Here is a 19,154-nt window from a genome sequence, read left to right as displayed (position 1 = left end):
TCAAGTTAAGAATGTCAGTTCTGCTTTGCAGGATCAGGCCAAAAAGGTCAATCTCTTTCACCATTCTCTTTCCAGCACCATCTACTCAGATGTCACAAGCAAGCTAGCCATCCCTATTTGTCTCTGGTGTTTGGTACTTTGAAGTATTCTGCTGCTGATGCTGGAGGATCTATTTAACTACAATGGCTAATAGCTGTTAATAGACCTATCCTCCATAAAATTGTCTGTCTTTGTTTATACCCCACCCTTCAATCAAGATTGACTCTCAAAGTGGCTTACAGTTAAAATCCTTGCAAGAGTACAGTATAGTTAGTTGCTGAGATTGTAAATGTTGTTGGGCGAATGTTGGACTACAACTCCCATCATGCCCAGCCACAGTCGCTGAGCTACAAGGGAGGGAAAGCTCCATAAATGCTCTTTTTAATCTTAGCTTTTAAAAAAAATGGAAGGCAAGAAGTGCTTATGGAGGCAGGGGAGATGAGCAAAAATTGCTCCCCATTCCCCTGTTCTGCTGCTTGGCAACATTCTGGCTGAGGTTAAAGCACCTCTCTGTGTGGGGAGGGACACAATTCCACAATGAAAATCAGCCAGTGTTTCAAGTGAGGTCTGACCAAGGCAAAACAAGTGGCACAATTACTTTTCACAACCTTGACATTATGCCTCTGTAAAAGTGGCCCAAGATAGTATTAGCTTTTTTAGCAGCTGCATCATGTTGTTGGCTCATGTTCCACTTGTGTTCCTTTACGTTCTATGCGAACACAGTTTTGAATTAGGGAGACAGCAAGCTACATGCTTCATACTGATGTGTACATCAGAGCATAGATATTTTACTGATAACTTTAATTGTATCCTGCTTTGAGACTGGACTCCCCAAAACGGCGTCACAGCATTCATAGAATGCAATTGTTCCATTAATTATGGCTTGTTCCTGAAGTGTGCTATATCTCCGTCAATAACAACTTTCATAATTTGGATCCATTTGGTGCATACGGGCGCCTGAAGTGAGACTGGCTTGCAAGAGTCCGTTGGAGCAAAGCGTGGGACGGTCACTGGTTGCTTTGTTTGTGAGAATCTCCTGTCCTTTATGACATCACTAACTGCCATGCACACTTGACCGTAACCACCCGTCTGGCTCAGTCTTTGTCGGGGATTGGTTTCAACCAGTGGCAGTCAAGGAGTGTCTTCAGATGTCACAACCAGTCTTCGTCCTTTCAACAGTCTTTGCAGTGGAGAACTGTCAGAAATTCATTTATTTTTGTCAGTTGACTAGTTTAGCTTTGAAACAGTCAGACCTGGGGTGAAAACCATCCGAAAATCCACCTTCCTAGTGGGATTTCCCCCACAATCTGCTCAACAGGTAAGCTACAATTAAATCAAAAGGTAAGATAAAATTATTTTTCTCATGATGTGAACTTTTACTTTCTAATTTAGTCATTTGTTTGCTTTGCATATTTATGTTCCTCTTTCTAGAATAAAATCAAACAGGCATGCAAGAATTAAGGGCAATAAACAATCAAAATACCACGCCAAATACAACTTCTAATGATAAAACCATATATAACCTCAAAAGAACCTCAGAAGTCAAAACAGCAAAAGTACGTCGTTCACACAAAAAATGTTTCCCAACCCCATCTAAAAATAGAGAGGGAAACTGTTGGAATTCCTCAGGAAGGAAATTCTGCAATTGTAATGCCCCCCAGCGAGATTCCTCCATCCTTTGAACCCACCAGCCACTCAATTTTTAACAGGGAAGGGCCAAAGAGCCAGGCTGCGGCAGCACCTATGAGCAAAGATGGCCCTGAAGATAATCCACCCACCCCCGCAAGCCATTTAGGACTTCCAAGGTTGAGATGCAAGACTGTACTAAAGCTCTATGATGTGTTTGTTCAAAGTATGCTCAACCATCCCATTCACATGTTCAAGGAAGCTCTCACAATTACCATTGTACAAAACCATTACAACAGTTCAGTGTGAAATTATGGCAAACAATCAACCTATGGGAAATGGTGGGAACTTGGAGGGTTGACTTTGTGTTCTCCGACCTCCTGCACAGTTACTGGCAAGCCTGACATTATGCTGTACAAGTGTACAGATGTCTGTTCACTCGTACATGTGTTTGTGTGAATTACTGTATCTGGGTTCATTTTAAAAGTAAACCAGGATACAGGTCCTTCAAATGCATGGTACAGATAGGAAGTGTTCTGTACCTGCGTTCCACATAACACATGAATGACTTGTACCCAGGGGCATAGTGACCCACGCGGCCCCGTTCGCAAACCACTTCATTGGTCAGCGCTGGGTTTACAGTGTGGCCAGAAGCACCTTTCCCTGCTTGAAAGGGAGAGAGAGGGGCATTTCTGACCAGGCTGGGAACCCAGCACTGGCTCATGCTTCTCACAAACTGAGCCACTGCTGTTACTAATCCAAATAGTAACAGCAGCACATCCCTGGGATGGCAGAGCTTCCATTAATTGAGGACTGAAAGGAAATACGTTACTAGGGAAGTGCTATCACCCTCTGGATCAAAATGCTCTGAGAGTGATCTGGAGTTGGAAAAACAAACCAGAGAGGCATCCAGGAGAGACAGAGCTGTAATAATGGGTGAGTTCAACTACACAAACATAGACTGAGAAAATTCACATTCAGGTAATGATATAGAGGACAAATTTCTAACTGTGCTAAGTGACTGTGCCTTAAAACAATTGGTCATGGAACCAACCAGAGAGATGGCGGCCTTGGACTTAATCCTGAGTGGTGACATGGTGCCAGATGTCAGAGTTGTAGAACCATTGGAGAACATTGACCATAGTGTGATCCAAGTCCGCATATATGCAATTGGAGGATTGTCAAGGAAGTCCAACACAGATGTGTTAGACTTCAGAAGAGGAAGCTTCTCAAAGATGAGGGGATTGGTAAAAAGGAAGCTGAAAGGGAAAGTCAAGAGGGTCAAATCACTCCAGAAAGAATGAAACTTATTTAATACCACAATAACAGAAGCTGAGTTGGCATATATATTCCAAGAGGAGAAAAGGTACCACCAAGTCCAGGAGGACGCCAGTGTGGCTAACAAGTAGAGTCAGGGAAGCTATAAAAGGGAAGAATACTTCCTTCAGAGAATGGAAGTCCTACCCAGATGATGAGAACAGGAGGGAACATAAACTCTGGCAAAAGAAATGCAAGGAGTCAATAAGGGATGCAAAGAGAGAGTGTAAGGAGCATATAGCTAGAAGTGTCAAGGGAATGACAATTTATTTAAATAAATCAGAAGCAGAAAACCTGCCAGGGAGGTGGTCAGACAGATGATGAGGGTGTGAAAGATAAGGAGATTGCAGAAAAGCTGAATGAGGTCTTTGCATCTGTCTTCATGGTGGAGGATACCGACTGCTCTAGAACTGAGCTTCTCAGGTTTGGAGGCTGACGTTCTGGGCCAAATTGAGGTGATGGGATTGGATGTTCTAAAATGTCTTGAAAAACTAAAAATTAACAAATCACCAGGACAAGATGGCATCCACCCAAGAGTTCCAGAGAAACTCACATGTGAAACTGCCGATCTCCTAGCAAAAATATGTAACTTTCCCCTGCAGTCAGGCTCTGTACCAGAGGACTGCAAAAGTAGCTAATGTAACTCCGATTTTCAAAAAGGGATGGGGGTGGGGGACAGGAAACTAGTGATGTGCACGGAACCGCGGAGGTGTGGTTTGACGCTGGGGGGGGGGCTCTTTAAGGGTGGGGGAGGGTGCACTTACCCTTCCCGCCACTTTCCCCCCCGCCAGCACTCCGTTTTTAGCAAAATCGATGGGGCGGCAGCGTACCTCCCTGTTGCACCTTCTTGTCCGGAAGCGGCCAGAAGTATTGCCTGTGCGCGCACCCGCCACGCACGTGACAGGCATGACGTGTGCGGCGGGTGCACGCGCAGGCAATACTTCCAGCCACTTCCGGCCAAGAACGGGGGAAGGAACCTACAGGAAACTATAGGCTGGTTAGCTTAACTTCTGTGCCAGGTAAATTTATGGAAAGCACACTTAAGGACAAAATGGTTAAGCATATAGAAGAAGGGGCCTTGTTGAAGGAGAACCAGGATGGCTTCTGCAAGGGAAGGTTTTGCTTCACTCACCTTTTGGGGTTCTTTGAGAGTGTCAACAGGCATGTGGATAAAGGTGATCTGGTTGACATAGTATACTTGGACTTCCACAAAGCTTACGATAAAGTTCATCACCGAAGGCTATTGCATAAACCTGGCAGACAGTCATAGGATAAGGGGACAGGTTCATGTGTGGATCAGTAACTGGTTGAAGGACAAGAAATAGAGGGTAGGAATGAACTGACAGTTTTCACAAGGGGGGGGAGTAAGACGTGGGGGGCCCCAGGGATCTGTACTAGGACCAGTGCTCTTTAACTTGTTCAGAAATGATCTAGAACAGGGGTACCCAACCTGTGGCCCTCCAGATGCTGCCAAACTACAATTCCCATCAGCCCCAGCTACAACTTATTGTGGTTGGGGCTGATGGGAGTTGTAGTTCAGCAACATCTGGAATGCTGCAGGTTGGGGACCCCTGATCTAGTTAGGGTGACCAGTGAAGTGGCCAAACTTGCAGATGACACTAAACTATTTAGGATTTAATCCAAAACAGCTTGTGAGGAGCTCCAAAAGAATGTCTCCAAACTGGTTGAATGGGTGACAAAATGACAATGTACTGTAAGCAAGTCATGCATACTGGGGCAAAAAACCCAAACAAACCCAACTTCACATATACACTCAAGGGGCCTGAGCTTTTCAGTTACTCACCAGGAGGGAAATCTTGGGGTTGTGGTGGACAGCTCGTTGAAAGTGTCGACTTAATGTGCAACAGCCGTGAAAACAGCAAATTCCATGCTAGGGATCATTAGGAAGGGGATTGAAAATAAAACTAATATTTTAATGCCCTTTTACAAATTTTATGATGTGGCCATATCTGGAGCACTGCGTACAGTTTTGGTCACTGTATATGAAGGATATTGTAGAATGGGGAAAAGTGCAGAAGAGGGCAACCAAGATGATCAGGGGGCTGGAGTACCTTCCTTAAAAGGCAAGGCTACAGCATCTGGTGCTTTTGAGTTTGGAAAAGAGATGACTACATGGAGACATGATAGAGGTGTATAAAAATATGCATGGAGTAGAGAGAGTGGACAGAGAGAATTTTTTCTCCCTTTCTCACAATATAGAACTAGGGATCATCCCTTGAAACTGATGGACAAGAAATTTAGGACCAACAAAAATTTAGGATGTTACAATTATGTGCTTTCTTACACAACACATTATTAATCTATGGAATTCTCTGTTGCGGGATGTGGTGATGGCCACTAGCTTGAATGGCTTTGAATGGGGTTTGGACAAATTCATGGAGGAGAGGTTTATCAATGGCTATTAGTCTGATGGCTCTAGGCCACCTCCAGCCTCAGAGGCACGATGCCTCTCAATACCAGTTGCAGCGGAGCAACAGCAGGAGACGGTATGCCTTCTCCTCTTGCCTGTGGGCTTCTCAGAGGCATCTGGTGGGCCGGTGTTTGAAACAGGACGCTGGACTAGACAGGCCTTGGGCCTGATCCAGCCGGGCTGTTCTTATGTCTCAAGACTAGTCACCTTGTGGGATTAGATAGATGTTGTATTCTATCTTGTAATCTTTTAGGTTTTATTGTTTAGAAGTTGGTCCCAATGGGGATACTGGAGAGTGCAGGGGCTGAAGGCTGAAAGGAAAAGGACAGAAAGGAGGAGGAGAAAATGGAGTTGTTTCTGAATAAACTCTTAGTTAAATCTATATAGGATTACTTTGTGTCTATGAGGAAAGCAGCTAAAAAACAATAGACATTTTGCAAGTCTCTTCCTCTCTATCTAGTCTTTGCTTTGAACAACTTCTTTAAACAAGTTGCTAAATTCTTCTCTGCTTTGCAAGGGTTGTGCAGAGGTCAGGGACTTAACAAGAAGTAGTTGTTATTGGTGATAGTTCAGGATTTGCATGTCAGATTCCATCTTCGACCTGACCTGCCTGTGATCTTCTTTGGGAAAGTGCTGAATTATTATCCTGCTTGTCATGACCTACTACTGCTCACCTTCGGGAGATGCTTCTTCCCACATGTTGGCACCCCCCACAAAAAAAAGTGGTGGTGTTTTGTTTTGTTTTAAGGAAAGCAAAACAGTAACTTGGCAAAATCTATGGGGACCTCCTAGTCGCTGCCATTGCTAATACATAGGAACATAGGAAGCTGCCATATACTGAGTCAGACCATAGGTCCATCTCGCTCAGTATTGTCTACACAGACTGGCAGCGGCTTCTCCAAGGTTGCCGGCAGGAAGCCCTATCTTGGAGATGCCAGGGAGGGAACTTGGAACCTTCCCATGATGCTTCACCTTCCTGTTCCTTTAAACACAGAATTCCATTGGACAAACCTGTCATTGGGAGAGAATTCTCATCTTGTGAGCAAATAGTTCTTGTGGGGCAAAAAGCAGCTTCAGCGGGAGTGATTTCCAGCAGGCAAAATTTTGCCTGGGGGAAGCGTTGACTTCCCCTGTCCCTGTGCAGAGTTCCCAATCAGGACAAGGCCCTTGCACAGCGGTTCTTGGGAACAGAAGAGATGCTTCCTGTTGGCAGCCTATGCCTGAAGAGCCCATTTCTGTGCATGGCTGGTTTGACCCTAAGAGGATGCCTGCTATGACACGTATGCATCGTATGAAAGCAATGGATGCTTCTTGCTGCAGAACAATTGTTTCGACTCATGTGCTTTGTGGCAGTATAACTGCTTTGCATGCAGAAGGTCACAGGTTCAATCCCTGGCAGCAGCATCTCCGGGTAGGGCTAGGAGAGGCTCCTGCCTGAAACCTTGGAGAGCGGCTGAGCTGCCGGTGTGGCCATTACTGAAGCAGATGAGCCAATTGTTTGATTGGGGATAGGGCAGCTCCAACGCTCCTACATATGCACATTCAGTTAATTAACTGACGGCAACCCAGACCCTTAATCGACTAAGGTCTCGGTAACTGCGTCAATGTCAACATTCGCCCAATTTTGGCTCTTCCCTCAGCAGTGCCTTCTCCTGACTCCATCCCGGGATGTTTGCACAAGAGCCTCCAGCCCCTTCAGCAGCCTCCCTGCATGCCCAGGAATCCAGGAAGAACTGGCAGATAGCAGAGAGCAATGCGTTTGTTCAGACTGTCTTAGGAAGCGCAAGCAGCTCATTTTCTTGCCCCAGGCATGCAGGTAACACCAGCACCTCTCAGCCCTCAGGGCAGACCTGCCACGAGGTGGCGGCCTGCAGCCCTAGGGGGACGTGGATTCCTCAAGGGGTGAGGAGGAGGAGACGCCACGGTACAGGCGTTCCTAGCCTCGGAAGTTGGGGGACCTGAATGCAGCCCTCTTGAGGGAAAAGGCTGGGAGAAGGAGAGATGAAGGCAGAGCAAGTCAGGGACAGTGCAGATGGTCCCACCCTTACGCACTTGAGGAGACCGCCCCCGCCCCCTTCTTTCTCCCAGCTGCCAAGCCTAATGGCCCAAATCTCCCATCCCTGCAAAAAGTCCCTTTCCTCTCCTCCCCCACCCAGTGTAAGTGAGGATCTGCTCTCAAACATCCCCTCAGTCTGCAACACCACTCAGAAGAAGTCAGTAGCACCTCATCCCATCCCGCCCAAGAGCCACGCTGCTTGCGGGCTGGCCATTCACCTGGTAGAGCTGTGCAGGTTAATGTAAATTCTTAAATGAAATATCTGTCCTAGATTCACCGACTTCGATGTCCTCTTATAGCACCGTCGGCTCCGAGGCGGAGCTTAGAGAGGCTGTTGGCTTCATGCGCAGATTCCTCCAGGAAGGCCGGCAGGTACCCACCCCCCCCCTCTCTCTTTTCCAAGCGGCTTCTTCAGAAACAGGCCCTTCTTTCCTCTTGCCACCTGCCCAGCCCCTGAGGCTTCTTTCCCAAGACCCAAAAGCTGTGATTCCGTCTCTATCACCTGGTCGGGCTCAGGGCTGGCAGGTGAGCGACTAGCCGTTCAGCAGGGACAGGTATCTCCATCACGTCTTCTGCCTCCCCAGGACTGGCCCTACTTGAGTATCAGTTTGGCCATTAAAAGCAGGGGTTAACTTCTAAACCAAGAAGCTATGGAACTTACCTCTTCTTGAAACCCCCAGCCCTTAATAATCTTGAACCCCCAGCCCTTACTCTCAAGAGTACGGTTATGTGCTGTAGTTCCCCAGAGGTGAGAGACGTGCACTCTGCATGGGCTCAGATGCGCTCTCATCACATGGTACCCCACATTTCCCAGGACCAAGCTCCGGCATTAAAAAACATATCAATAGTCCAACCCCAGCACAACATCCCTCCAGTGGCTGTTGCTGGTATCTGACTTATGTTTCTTTTTAGATTGTGAGCCCTTTAAGGACGGGGCCATCTTATGTATGTATTCTTTTTAGCCCCAGTTTTATACAAATGTGCATAACTGTGGTTCATAAATGCAACATATTCTTAGTGGATAATTAAGGATTGCCTGAAACACCATTTGGAATTCACAATTCAAGTGCCCTCATAATTTCCTAATAAGGCCTACACACACACAAATATAAATATAAATATAAATATAAATATAAATATAAATATAAATATAAATATATAAATATATATATATTTATATTTATAAAGCAGCAGTCAAGGAACGCAATATACACAGCGGGACATTGTCCCAAATGCTCTTGGGATCAGCAGACACCTGTTGTCTAGACTCCATTCACGAAGAAGCAAGACGAGTTTCCCTTCGGAGGGAGCTTCACAGTTTAGGGGCACCTCTGAAAACACCCTGTCTCTCGCCGTCACCCACTGGAGGGGAATATGGAGCAGGGGCCAGTTAGGTTCACATGGGCGAAGGCAGTATTTTGAGTCAACTAACCCTACGGCATTTAAGGCTTAAAAATTAGCAACCCCACAATTTTAGCTAAGCCTGGAAACAAAGCCAACAAAGCTGTTCTTGTGGTAGCAAGCATGGATTGTCCCCTTAGCTAAGCATGGTTTGCCCTGGTTTGCATTTGAATGGGAGACAACATGTATGGACACTGTAAGATATTCCTCTCAAGGGATGGGGCTGCTCTGGGAAGAGCCCCTGCCTGCTTGCACGCAGAAGGTTCCAGTTTCCCTTCCTGGCATCACCAAGATAGAGCTGAGAGAGATTCCTGCCTGCAACCTTGGAGAAGCCGCTACCAGTCTGGGTAGTCAATACTGAGTTAGATGGACCAATGGCCTGAACATAAGAACATAAGAACAGCCCTGCTGGATCAGGCCCAAGGAGGCCCATCTAGTCCAGCATCCTGTTTCACACAGCAGCCCACCAGATGCCACTGGAAGCCACAGACAGGAGTTGAGGGTGTGCCCTCTCTCCTGCTGTTACTCCCCTGCAACTGGTACTCAGAGACACCTTGCCCTTGATGCTGGAGGTGGCCCACAGCCCTCCGACTAGTAGCCATTGATAGACCTCTCCTCCATGAAGTCATCCAAACCCCTGACTCAGTATATGGCAGCTGCCTATGTTCCTAAAGCTGATATAAATAATATATTGGAATCCTGTGCCCCTCATATCACGCCACAGTCCTTTGTTTGTGTGCTTATATATCTATCTACACTATGTTTGACAATTAATGAGAGGAGAGGTCCTTGCCTCAAAGGACTCACAATCTAAAAATAGACACAAGGTAGATGGCAGAGGAGAGGAGTTAAGACAGGGCAAACGGGGCAGGAATCTAGGATTATTTCATGTACCTGTACTGAGGCTGAGTTGCAGGAGGGTACAGGGGGTTGTGCCAAAGGTTAAAGGAAAAGGTGAATTCCAGGGAAGGACAGACGGGTGAACCCTAGAGGGCTTCCAGGAGGCAGTTCCAGGCATAAAGGGCAGAGACATCCAAGGGATCTGGAGACCTTTGGACCATTGAGGGTGGCCGACCTGGAAGAGCAAGCAGAGAGACTGGGAGGGGCAAGGCCATGGAGGACCCTGAAAGGAAGGAGCTGGGCCTTGTGCTGCATCTGGACGCCAAGGAAGGGATGTAAGGAGGGCCGTGAGATGCTCAAGGTGCTGAGAAAGGCGAATGATTCTGGCAGCAGAGGGCTGGGTGGAGGGGAGGGGCCCAGTGGGAGGTCAGAGGTGGTTGCAGCAGTCAAGGCAGTGGCGTCCTTAGGGCAGAGAGAGCCTGTGTTGGGCCCTGCCCAGACGCAGGCAGTGCACTCCTCCTTCTGGCTGGCGCCACTGCTTCTCACACCTGGGCCGCACTCTCCTTTTCCAGCCAAGGTGGCAAGCAGTGGCAGCACGTGGGTGCATCAGCAGAGTGGCCAGCTGGTGGGGCAGCAAGAGTGGCTGGCTGGCTGGCTGGCAGGAGGAGCAAGGTGACCTGCGTCCCAAGGACACGTTGGCACCCTGGGAGCTCCGCCCCGAGCCAAGGCGCAAACAAGAGATTTAACTGAGGAGGTAGAGGAAAAGGGCTGTATTTTTGCAAAACCGTACTGGGAGAAGCAGCATGATTGGGTGGAGGCCTGAGTACGGGAATAAAAGCGAGGGAGGAGTCAAAAGTAAAGCCAAGGCATTGTGCCTGGTCAGCGTCCATGGGCAAGATGAGAGAGTGCCGAGAAGGGATGGCTTGAGCAGCTCCATCTTGGACATGCTCAGCTTGAGACAAGGAAGAGCCCCACTCGTCTTCCTGCACCGCTTGCAAGGGTTAGACCCATCCCAAAGTGCTGCCCCGATGGCAGTGATGTGGGGGCATCTTGCTGACACCCAAAAACTCACCGCCTAAGGCAACTGCCTCACCTCGCCTCATGAAAGTGCCGCTCCTGGGAGGTTGGAGATGTGGTGCGAGATGGAGAAAGATCTGGGGTAGAGCTGCTGAGCTGGGTATCATGAGCATGTCGATAGCAATGAAAGGTGTGGGATCTGATGAGGTTGCTCAGGGACAGCATGTAGAGAGAGAATAGCAGGGGGGCACGAACAGAGTGCTGAGGGGCCCCGGCAGAGGCGGGGGGACTGTCCCTTAAATACTGAAATAGGATTAGAAGAGAACCATTTGAAGACAGAAACACAGACCTTGGGAGGTGCTGAGCAAGGAAGGGAGATCAACTGGATCAAAAGCAGCAGCAGAGAGATCTAGGACACAACAGAGAGTGGCCATGATCTCCTTCAATTTGACAATGAAGAGATCACTGGTGATTCTGGTGAGGGCAGTTTCAGTGGAATGCAGAGGCTGGAAGCCGGACTGGAGAAGTCACAGGAGAGGGAACTGTCGTGCATCCCGGGAGTCTTGAGGCAAAGGGTTTGAAGGAGACTGGGCAGGAGTTGGAGAGGACTCTTGCTTCCTCTTGCAGGACCAGTAGTAGCTTCTGGATATTTTTAAATACAGAGGCTGGCATGATGAGGAAGATTACTCAAAGTAGTTCCATTGAAATTAAAAGGGCGTTAGGTAATCAATGGGACTGCTGAGAGTCATTTTCCTCATTGTGTAGGCCAGAGTGCATTACAGTAGCCTAGATTAGGTGGTCTCAATTTTGGGTCCTCAGATGTCATTGGACTGCAACTCCCATGGCAGTCCCTTGGCCATTGTGGCTGTGGATGATGGGAGATGTAGCCCAGCAACATCTGGGGTACCCCAAGCTTGGGGACACCTGGTTGGGGGTCACATTTTCCTCTTACTTCTCTTTCCTGCACTCGTCTTCCTGACCTTGTGGGGTCGGGGCTTAGGATTCAACAGAGAAGGCAAAGTTCCTGGGCTGTGTGGATATCTACAACGCGAACACCAACAAGCAGAAGAGCAAGCGACTCATGGATCAGACCTACAATCCATCTGTGATCAGAGATACCCTCAGGGTGAGTGAGAAAATGCCCTTATGCAGGTGTGCGCATGTATAAATCATGCAAAGGTCTCAAAGAAGCTCCTTCTCCCAAAGCGTCCTGAGAGAAGATCAACACAAGCTGCATCTAACTACCATATTTTCCTGAATCCAAGACTAGCCCCCCCCCCCAATTCTTTGATGTTAGAAATTGAGGGGTCATCTTAAATACAGAGTCCTCTTCCTTTTGGGTAAATACAGGAGTATTTGACCTATATTTTTAAGGGGGTCATCTTAAATTCAGAGTTGCCTTCTATTCAGGTAAATACGGTTGTTAGTCTGCTGGGCGCTTTCCAGGTTAGCTGCTCAACAGCAGCAAAATGCTTGCGTTCAGGCAAATCACATTTAAAATGTAAACAGCAGGGGGAGCAGTCTCGCGAAAACTAACAACCTGAAAAAGCAGCAACTTCTTTATGCCGGATATACAACATCATAGCACTATAATTCTAAACTGCCCAGAGACACAAGTTTTGGGCAGTATAGAAATATTATAAATGAATGAATGAATGAATGAATCGCAGTGATTAAATTCAAAATAAGGCATTGGAAATATGAATGGCACTGTTGTCAGCGTAGGGACTGCGGTGTCACAACACAGGAAGTACGGAAGCACACTTCAGACATACGACGTGACCCCGTTGCAGGGTCTAATCTGGAAATTGCTCTGATCCTCCCTTGGGGCCTTTTAGAAGGGTGTGTGATTATCATGTTGTTAGTATTTGCACCTCTGCTAAGCTATAGCAAGACCATTTTGCCAGTCAACCCCCCCCCCCAGCTTTGGGGCATCTGACCTAGTTTGGCTATGAAGGAAGCTATCAATAAGCCCCATACATCTCCCCACTTTGTATCCAAATAACACAAGAACCCTGCTGGAATAGACCAGTGTTCCCTCTAAGAAATGCAAATGTGCGTGCACACACAATTTTTTTAATGTTACTTTTAGATCCCACTCAGGTTGAATCAGTAAGGCCCCATTCTGAATGCATGTGCGCACGCGCGCACACACACACGCACACACTGCCTTGATACTTCTGCTCCGAACAAGACTCTCTGATGCCGCCATTTTTTTTCTCTAGCCCGTCCCGTGCCTATCCAGCAGCTCTTCGAACTCTCGCGAGAGCTGCCACACATGGGATTAGCCACGGGTACGTCTTAGAGAAATACATATAAAGAGGTTGCATGGTGTGGAGAGAGAGCATCAAGAGAAAATTTTCCTCTTCTCTCACAGCACTCGAATCAGGGGTCATCCCATGAAACTGATGGCCAGGAAATGTAGGACCAACCAAAGGAAGTGCTTTTTCACGCAGCCCATAATAAACCTATGGAATTCTCTGCCGCAGGATGTGTCTGGCCACCAGCTAGGATGGCTTTAAGAGGGGCTTAGACAAATGCATGGAGGACAAGTCAATCAATGGCTACTTTTTTTACCCCGGACATAAATCAGGCTAAGCTCCAATGAGCAATGAAAAACCCGAATTGTGTTTGGCATGCTCTCCAATAGCTAGTAAGGATTTTGACTTAAAACTGGTCGATATGTGAATGCTACAGTTTTCACCAGCTCGTCTAGTGGTGACTCAAGACCAGGTCTTCTCCATTTGCGAGAGCTACCACACATGGGATTAGCCACTGGTACGTCTTAGAGAAATAAATATAAAGAGGATGCATGGTGTGGAGAGAGAGGATCAAGAGATCCTTATCATGTTGTGAACCGCCCTGAGCCATTTTTGGAAGGGCAGTATATAAATCTAATAAATAAATAAATAAATAAAATTTGGAACATGCTCCCTGTTGGGGTGAGAGTTCCCCGTCTCCGGCAGCCTTTAAAAGATCTCTTAATCATGAAGACACATTTACTTAATCAATCCTTTGGCTAGCTGTTTGTTGGCTTCACTGTTATTTTAATTGTTTTATGGTTTTTATGTAATTTTATGGTTGGTTTTAACTTTTGTGTAAACTGCCATGAGATGTAAGTTTTTGGCAGTATATGAACATATATGCTAATAAATGTGGTGCCCCGCTTTCCAACCGTTATTCTAAAGATAAATTCACCAACCCATCAGGAGCTCGACTGCTCTATTTAACTAAGATACATGAGCTGACCATTTTAAACGGTACTATATTCCTGGATATTCCTGGGGAATTTACGTTTCTTTCCTCACGGGGAAATAGTGCTGTGGATTATGCTATGGCTTCTAAATCTATTCTTCCCTATGTATCTTTTTTTTAAGTGGGTGAGCAAATTTTAGCAATCACCTTCCTATGAACATCTATTTAGATCTTCCTCAGGAAAGGAGGGGTAATCTGTTCCCCTGTGATTTTGAGGACAGTTCTGCCAATCCATGCTGCAAAATAAAATGGTCATGGGTGGTAGAAAATGAGATATCCCAGTTTTATTATTCTCCCAAAGATAGAATCTTATTTAATTCCATTGTGCAAGCACACTTGGGACCGCATATAATTGTGGCCTTTGAAAAATTAGAAACTGCTCTTATGCAAAAGTTTTTATACTGTAGTAAGCTGCACTCTTTACAGGCCTACCGTAAAAGAGCAGCTAATAATTGGTTTGATCTGCACTGCAGGGCCCTACCCAAGCAACTGCTGAGTATTTACAGAGAATATAGACTGGGCACAGAACAAATAGTTCCACAAATTTACTATCAGATTAAAAAGGCATACAAAAGCAGTCTCAATAATTTGCGAAACATCAAGCATTACGTAATGTCTGGAATAAGCTTATTATGGCTACCATTAATAAAGATAGCCATTCTTTCTGGAGAATGGTTTCGGCAACAGGCCAGGTTTCCATGCCTTGCAGAATTCCGGCTAGCTCGTGGGAAACCCATTTCTTTGCGGTCTATAATGATGCACAGCCTAGCCAGGTCTTTGTTCCACCTTTGATTGAGGAGTTGCCCCATTGGCCTCCAGTTACCCCTGTAGAAATAATGGACCTAGTTGGTCATCTTAAAATCGGAAAAGCCCCTGGTCCTGACCTTCTTCTCCCTGAACTATTAAAGCCTAATATAGAATGGTGGGCCTTAGTTCTAGCCCTTTATTTACATCTATTAATAGTACAGGAGTTGTACCAGAGCAATGGAAAACAGCAATAGTTGTTCCTACCGTATATTCAAAAATGGTTCCTATTTAGATCCATCTAATTATTGACCCATTAGTTTACTGTCAATGGTTGGCAAATTATATGCATTGTACCTTTTGGATAAGCTTGAGGCATGGATTTCAGAAAATCAAATTCTTGGGATTGAACAAGCGGGCTTTAGAGCAGGTCGCTCTACCCTCGATCACTGCATGATCTTGACCCATCTAGCAAAGAAATATTCTAGTGGCCCCAATTGCAATTTTTTGGAGGCCTTTATTGACTTAAAATCTGTGTTTAATTCTATCTCCAGATATCTATTGTGGTCCAAACTTGCAAAAACAACAATAGATAAGAGATTGCTATTTTTGATGATGCAGCTTTATTCTAATTCCTCGTTGCAGGTCAGATATGCTACCAGTGGGGACCTAACTGATCCAATTTCCTCTACTCAAGGGGTCAGACAGGGCTGCGTCTTGGCCCCGACTCTGTTTAATCTCTTTATTAATGATTTGGCACCATTTCCTGCTAACCACTGCTAACTTGGCAAAGAGGCACCTTTTAATGTGGTGATTCTCTTTATTTAGCAGGGGGAGAGTAACTGGCCCTATCCACCACCAGCACAGTACCTCCAGTGACTGTTGCTGGTGTCTATTTTATGTTTCTTTTAAGATTGTGAGCCCTTCAGGGACAGGGTTCCATCTTATTTGTTTGTTATTTCTCTGTGTAAACCGCCCTGAGCCATTTTTGGAAGGGCGGTATAGAAATTGAATGAATGAATGAATGAATGAATGAATAAATAAATAAATTTCTGGAGTGGGTGGATCCCCATGCCCCAAAGCTAGCTAATATACGAGTGCCCATTTTACTCTGCGCCAATGATGCAGCTGTGCTATCTCACTCCAGATTATGTCTGCAAAGACTGTTGCGTGCTTTTGCCGGCTACTGTAATGATAACAAACTAACAGTTAATTATAAAAAAAACAAAGATCCTGGTTTTTTCAAAATCCAGGAAATTATACAAATGGGTAATAAATCAGAATCGCATTGAGCAGGTTTACAGCTATAAATATCTAGGTATAAATATTTCAATATAATCTTAATTGGAATGCCCATAGGCTGTCTTCAATTCATATAGCCCGTAATACTCTCAGTGCCTTTTTGCGTTTTTATTATTCTAAAGGGAGTCAGTTTGTTCCCATGGCTTTTCAGGTATTCCGTGCTAAGATTGTGGCCCAATTACTTTTTGGAGTCCTGATATGGATCCAGGGAGTGTCAGCGGAACTGGAGAGAGTACAGTCTATTTTTTAAAGAGCAATCCTCGCAGTGCCTAGGTGCGTGTCATACTCTGTTCTATGCTTGGAATCTGTGTCTTTCTCCATAGCTTGTAAAGCCTGGGAGCTTACCTTTGCCAGATGGTGTAAACTCTGCTCAGAGATTCAGGAATTCTCTTTTTTTCAATACTTATGGGTGGATTCTTATCCCAACCCTTGGCTAACATATGTAAATAACAAAATAATGCAACTGGTCCTTTCTCCTTTTGAACTTCTCACTTGGGAATGCAATAAGGTGAAGGAAATACTATTTCTCCGGTTGCATGACACTGAACGTCAGGAACTGTTGTCTTTGGCCAACAGGACTTGTTCCCCTCCGCATTTTGGGATTTTGCCACCTAGGGGAGATAGAGGTGCCAATTACTTAACAACGTTGCACTTTTCTAAATTTCAGGTCTCATTTGCTCAGTCTCGGTTCAGCGTGTTGCCCTCTTCTCTTTTGGAACGGAGGTTTGCTGAAGACCAATCTGCTACGGTTTTTTGCCCTTGTGGTGCTGGCCTCCTGGAAACTGTCACCCATGTTCTGCTCTATTGTTCTTTGTATCAGGATGCTAGAGAAGAACTTATTTCCCCTTTGTTACTCAAATTTCCTGGGAGGTGCAAGCGTTTTTATACATATTACTGTCTTGAGGATGTAAGCTCTGAGATTACAAAAATTGTAGCAATTTTTTTTATATTGCCATAAAGTCTCAATTAAGTGCTTAACTGTGAGAGCTGTTTATGCTTTTTAAACTAATTTTTTATGAATGACTGTATTTTGTTTTATTGTGTTTTAGTATTGTTGTATTGGATATGTTATTTCTATTTCTGCTGGCCAATGGCTGTAATAAAATTGATGATGATGCTAATAAATGAATGCCTGAAAAGGATTCGGGTATTACAGAGAGCAGAAAAATCCTCTGTATTACTGCTTGTGAGAGCTGATCTTGTGGTAGCAAGCATGAATTGTCCCCTTTGCTAAGCAGGGTCAACCCTGGTTTGCATTTGAATGGGAGACCACATGTGTGAGCACTGTAAGATGTTCCCCGTAGGGATTGGGGCTGCTCTGGGAAGAGCATCTGCTTCCTTGCATGCAGAAGGTTCCAAGTTCCCTGCCTGCCATCTCCAAATAGGGCTGAGAGAGACTCCTGCCTGCAACCTTGGAGAAGCTGCTGCCAGTCTGGGTAGACAATACTGAGCTAGATGGACCAAGGGTCTGACCCGGTAGAAGGCAGCGTCCTGTGTTCCTATGGTTCTGCTGGCCTACAAGCAGATTTTATTTTATTTTATTTATTTTTACATTTCTATCCTGCTCTTCCTCCAAGGAGCCCAGAGCAGCTCCTGTACATGGTTAATTATGTTTATTCTCACAACAACCCTGTGAGATAGGTGAGGCTGAGAGACGTGTGGCTGGCCCAGAATCACCCCGAGAGTTTCATGGCTGAATGGGGTCTCTTCCCACCCCCTTTTCTTTTCCAGCTCCTTCTCCCTGCAACATCCTCGTCAGTGGCCATGGAGCGGGAAGCAGCATTGTCCAGAATGACCAAACTGATTGGCACCATCACAAGCCACTGTATCACTAGAGTGAGTGATTTATTCCAGCCAGATACCAGTATACCAAAAAAGAACCCATCACAATATGATCATCTAATAGAAAACTATAATCTTTGCATGGGCCTCCAAAGAACTATATAACCTGTAGATTGGAGAGAAGAGCTGGTCTTGAGGTAGCAAGCATGACTTGTCCCCTTAGCTAAGCAGGGTCTGCCCTGGTTGCATATGAATGGGAGACTAGAAGTGTGAGCACTGCAAGAGATTCCCCTTAGGGGATGGAGCCGCTCTGGGAAGAGCAGAAGGTTTCAAGTTCCCTCCTTGGCTTCTCCAAGATAGGGCTGAGAGAGAGACTCCTGCCTGCAACCTTGGAGAAGCCGCTGCCAGTCTGTGAAGACAATACTGAGCTAGATAGACCAGTAGCCTGACTCAGTAGATGGCAGCTTCCTGTGTTCCTAGTAAAAATATGGCAAACCTCTGAACATTATAAAATCAGTAGATAATATAACTAAAACATCAATATAATTATATATAGAAAACCATAGATACTCTTAATGAATACATAAACCAATCAAAAGCATGAGTTCAAACCATCCCTATGTAGTATATGTTCAAAACGGATTTCACCGCTGGCATCTTCAAAGCAAACATAGAAAAAGTGCCACAAATTGCAATCCAGTCATTCATGAAGTTTCCTTCTAAGTTTCTTGATGTCCAGTTTAATAGATAAAAAGTCCAATCAATTATAAATGAAGTGGAATTGCAAGCTCTGTATCTTGTAAAGAGCCAAAATCAGCCACAGAACATACAAGGAAAAAATTATTCCAGTACTTTTCTACAACAATAACAACAACAAATATTTATTTATCACTTTTCCACAAAAGTTTCCAAAGCGGTTTACGTAGAGAAAATAATAAATAAATAAGATGGCTCCCTGTCCCCAAAGGGCTCACAATCTAAAAAGAAACATAAGATACACACCAGCAACAGTCACTGGAAGTACTGTGCTGGGGGTGGAGAGGGCCAGTTACTCTCCCCCTGTTCAGTAAAGAGAATCACCACGTTTAAAAAAGGTGCCTCTTTGCCCAGTTAGCAGTTTGCGGCCTTCTTCAGTGGCATTACTTCAATAGAAGAATCCGTGTTGTTCTCAAAATAATAGCTATACAGTCATATTAAACCAGGTGTTTATTCCTGGTTTGTATAGTTTCTGAGGTCTCTATATAGGCAATAACAATGATAAACAGTCTATACTCTCTTGTTTGTAGAAACGTAGAAGGAAATCTCATGAATGATTGGACTGCAAGATGGATGGAGCTGCATGTC

The 19,154-nt window shown here is 45.4% G+C and overlaps 1 protein-coding gene across 7 annotated transcripts in view; it reads left to right on the top strand.

Annotated features, from left to right (window-relative positions):
• The first annotated feature begins 1,150 nt into the window (after positions 1–1,150).
• LOC128348801 (maestro heat-like repeat-containing protein family member 7) overlaps positions 1,151–19,154 on the top strand; it is a 65,690-nt gene continuing 47,686 nt past the window's right edge. For 2 of the 7 annotated variants that reach the window (XM_053304480.1, XM_053304478.1), the window contains exons 1-5: positions 1,151–1,357; positions 7,054–7,229; positions 7,741–7,841; positions 11,728–11,853; positions 17,760–17,864. In XM_053304480.1, coding sequence (XP_053160455.1) covers positions 7,082–7,229; positions 7,741–7,841; positions 11,728–11,853; positions 17,760–17,864 — 480 coding nt within the window. In that variant the 5' untranslated portion in view covers positions 1,151–1,357; positions 7,054–7,081. Of the gene's footprint in view, positions 1,358–7,053; positions 7,230–7,740; positions 7,842–11,723; positions 11,854–16,179; positions 16,302–17,759; positions 17,865–19,154 lie in introns of those variants that run through there. The other 5 variants (XM_053304479.1, XM_053304481.1, XM_053304482.1 and 2 more) reach the window with 5 other exon arrangements.

The sequence above is a fragment of the Hemicordylus capensis genome, chromosome 3 (genome assembly GCF_027244095.1).
Source record: "Hemicordylus capensis ecotype Gifberg chromosome 3, rHemCap1.1.pri, whole genome shotgun sequence".
Classification (NCBI taxonomy): domain Eukaryota; kingdom Metazoa; phylum Chordata; class Lepidosauria; order Squamata; family Cordylidae; genus Hemicordylus; species Hemicordylus capensis.
The sequence above is the reverse complement of the archived record's forward strand: the minus strand, read 5'-3'. Positions and strand labels throughout refer to the sequence as shown.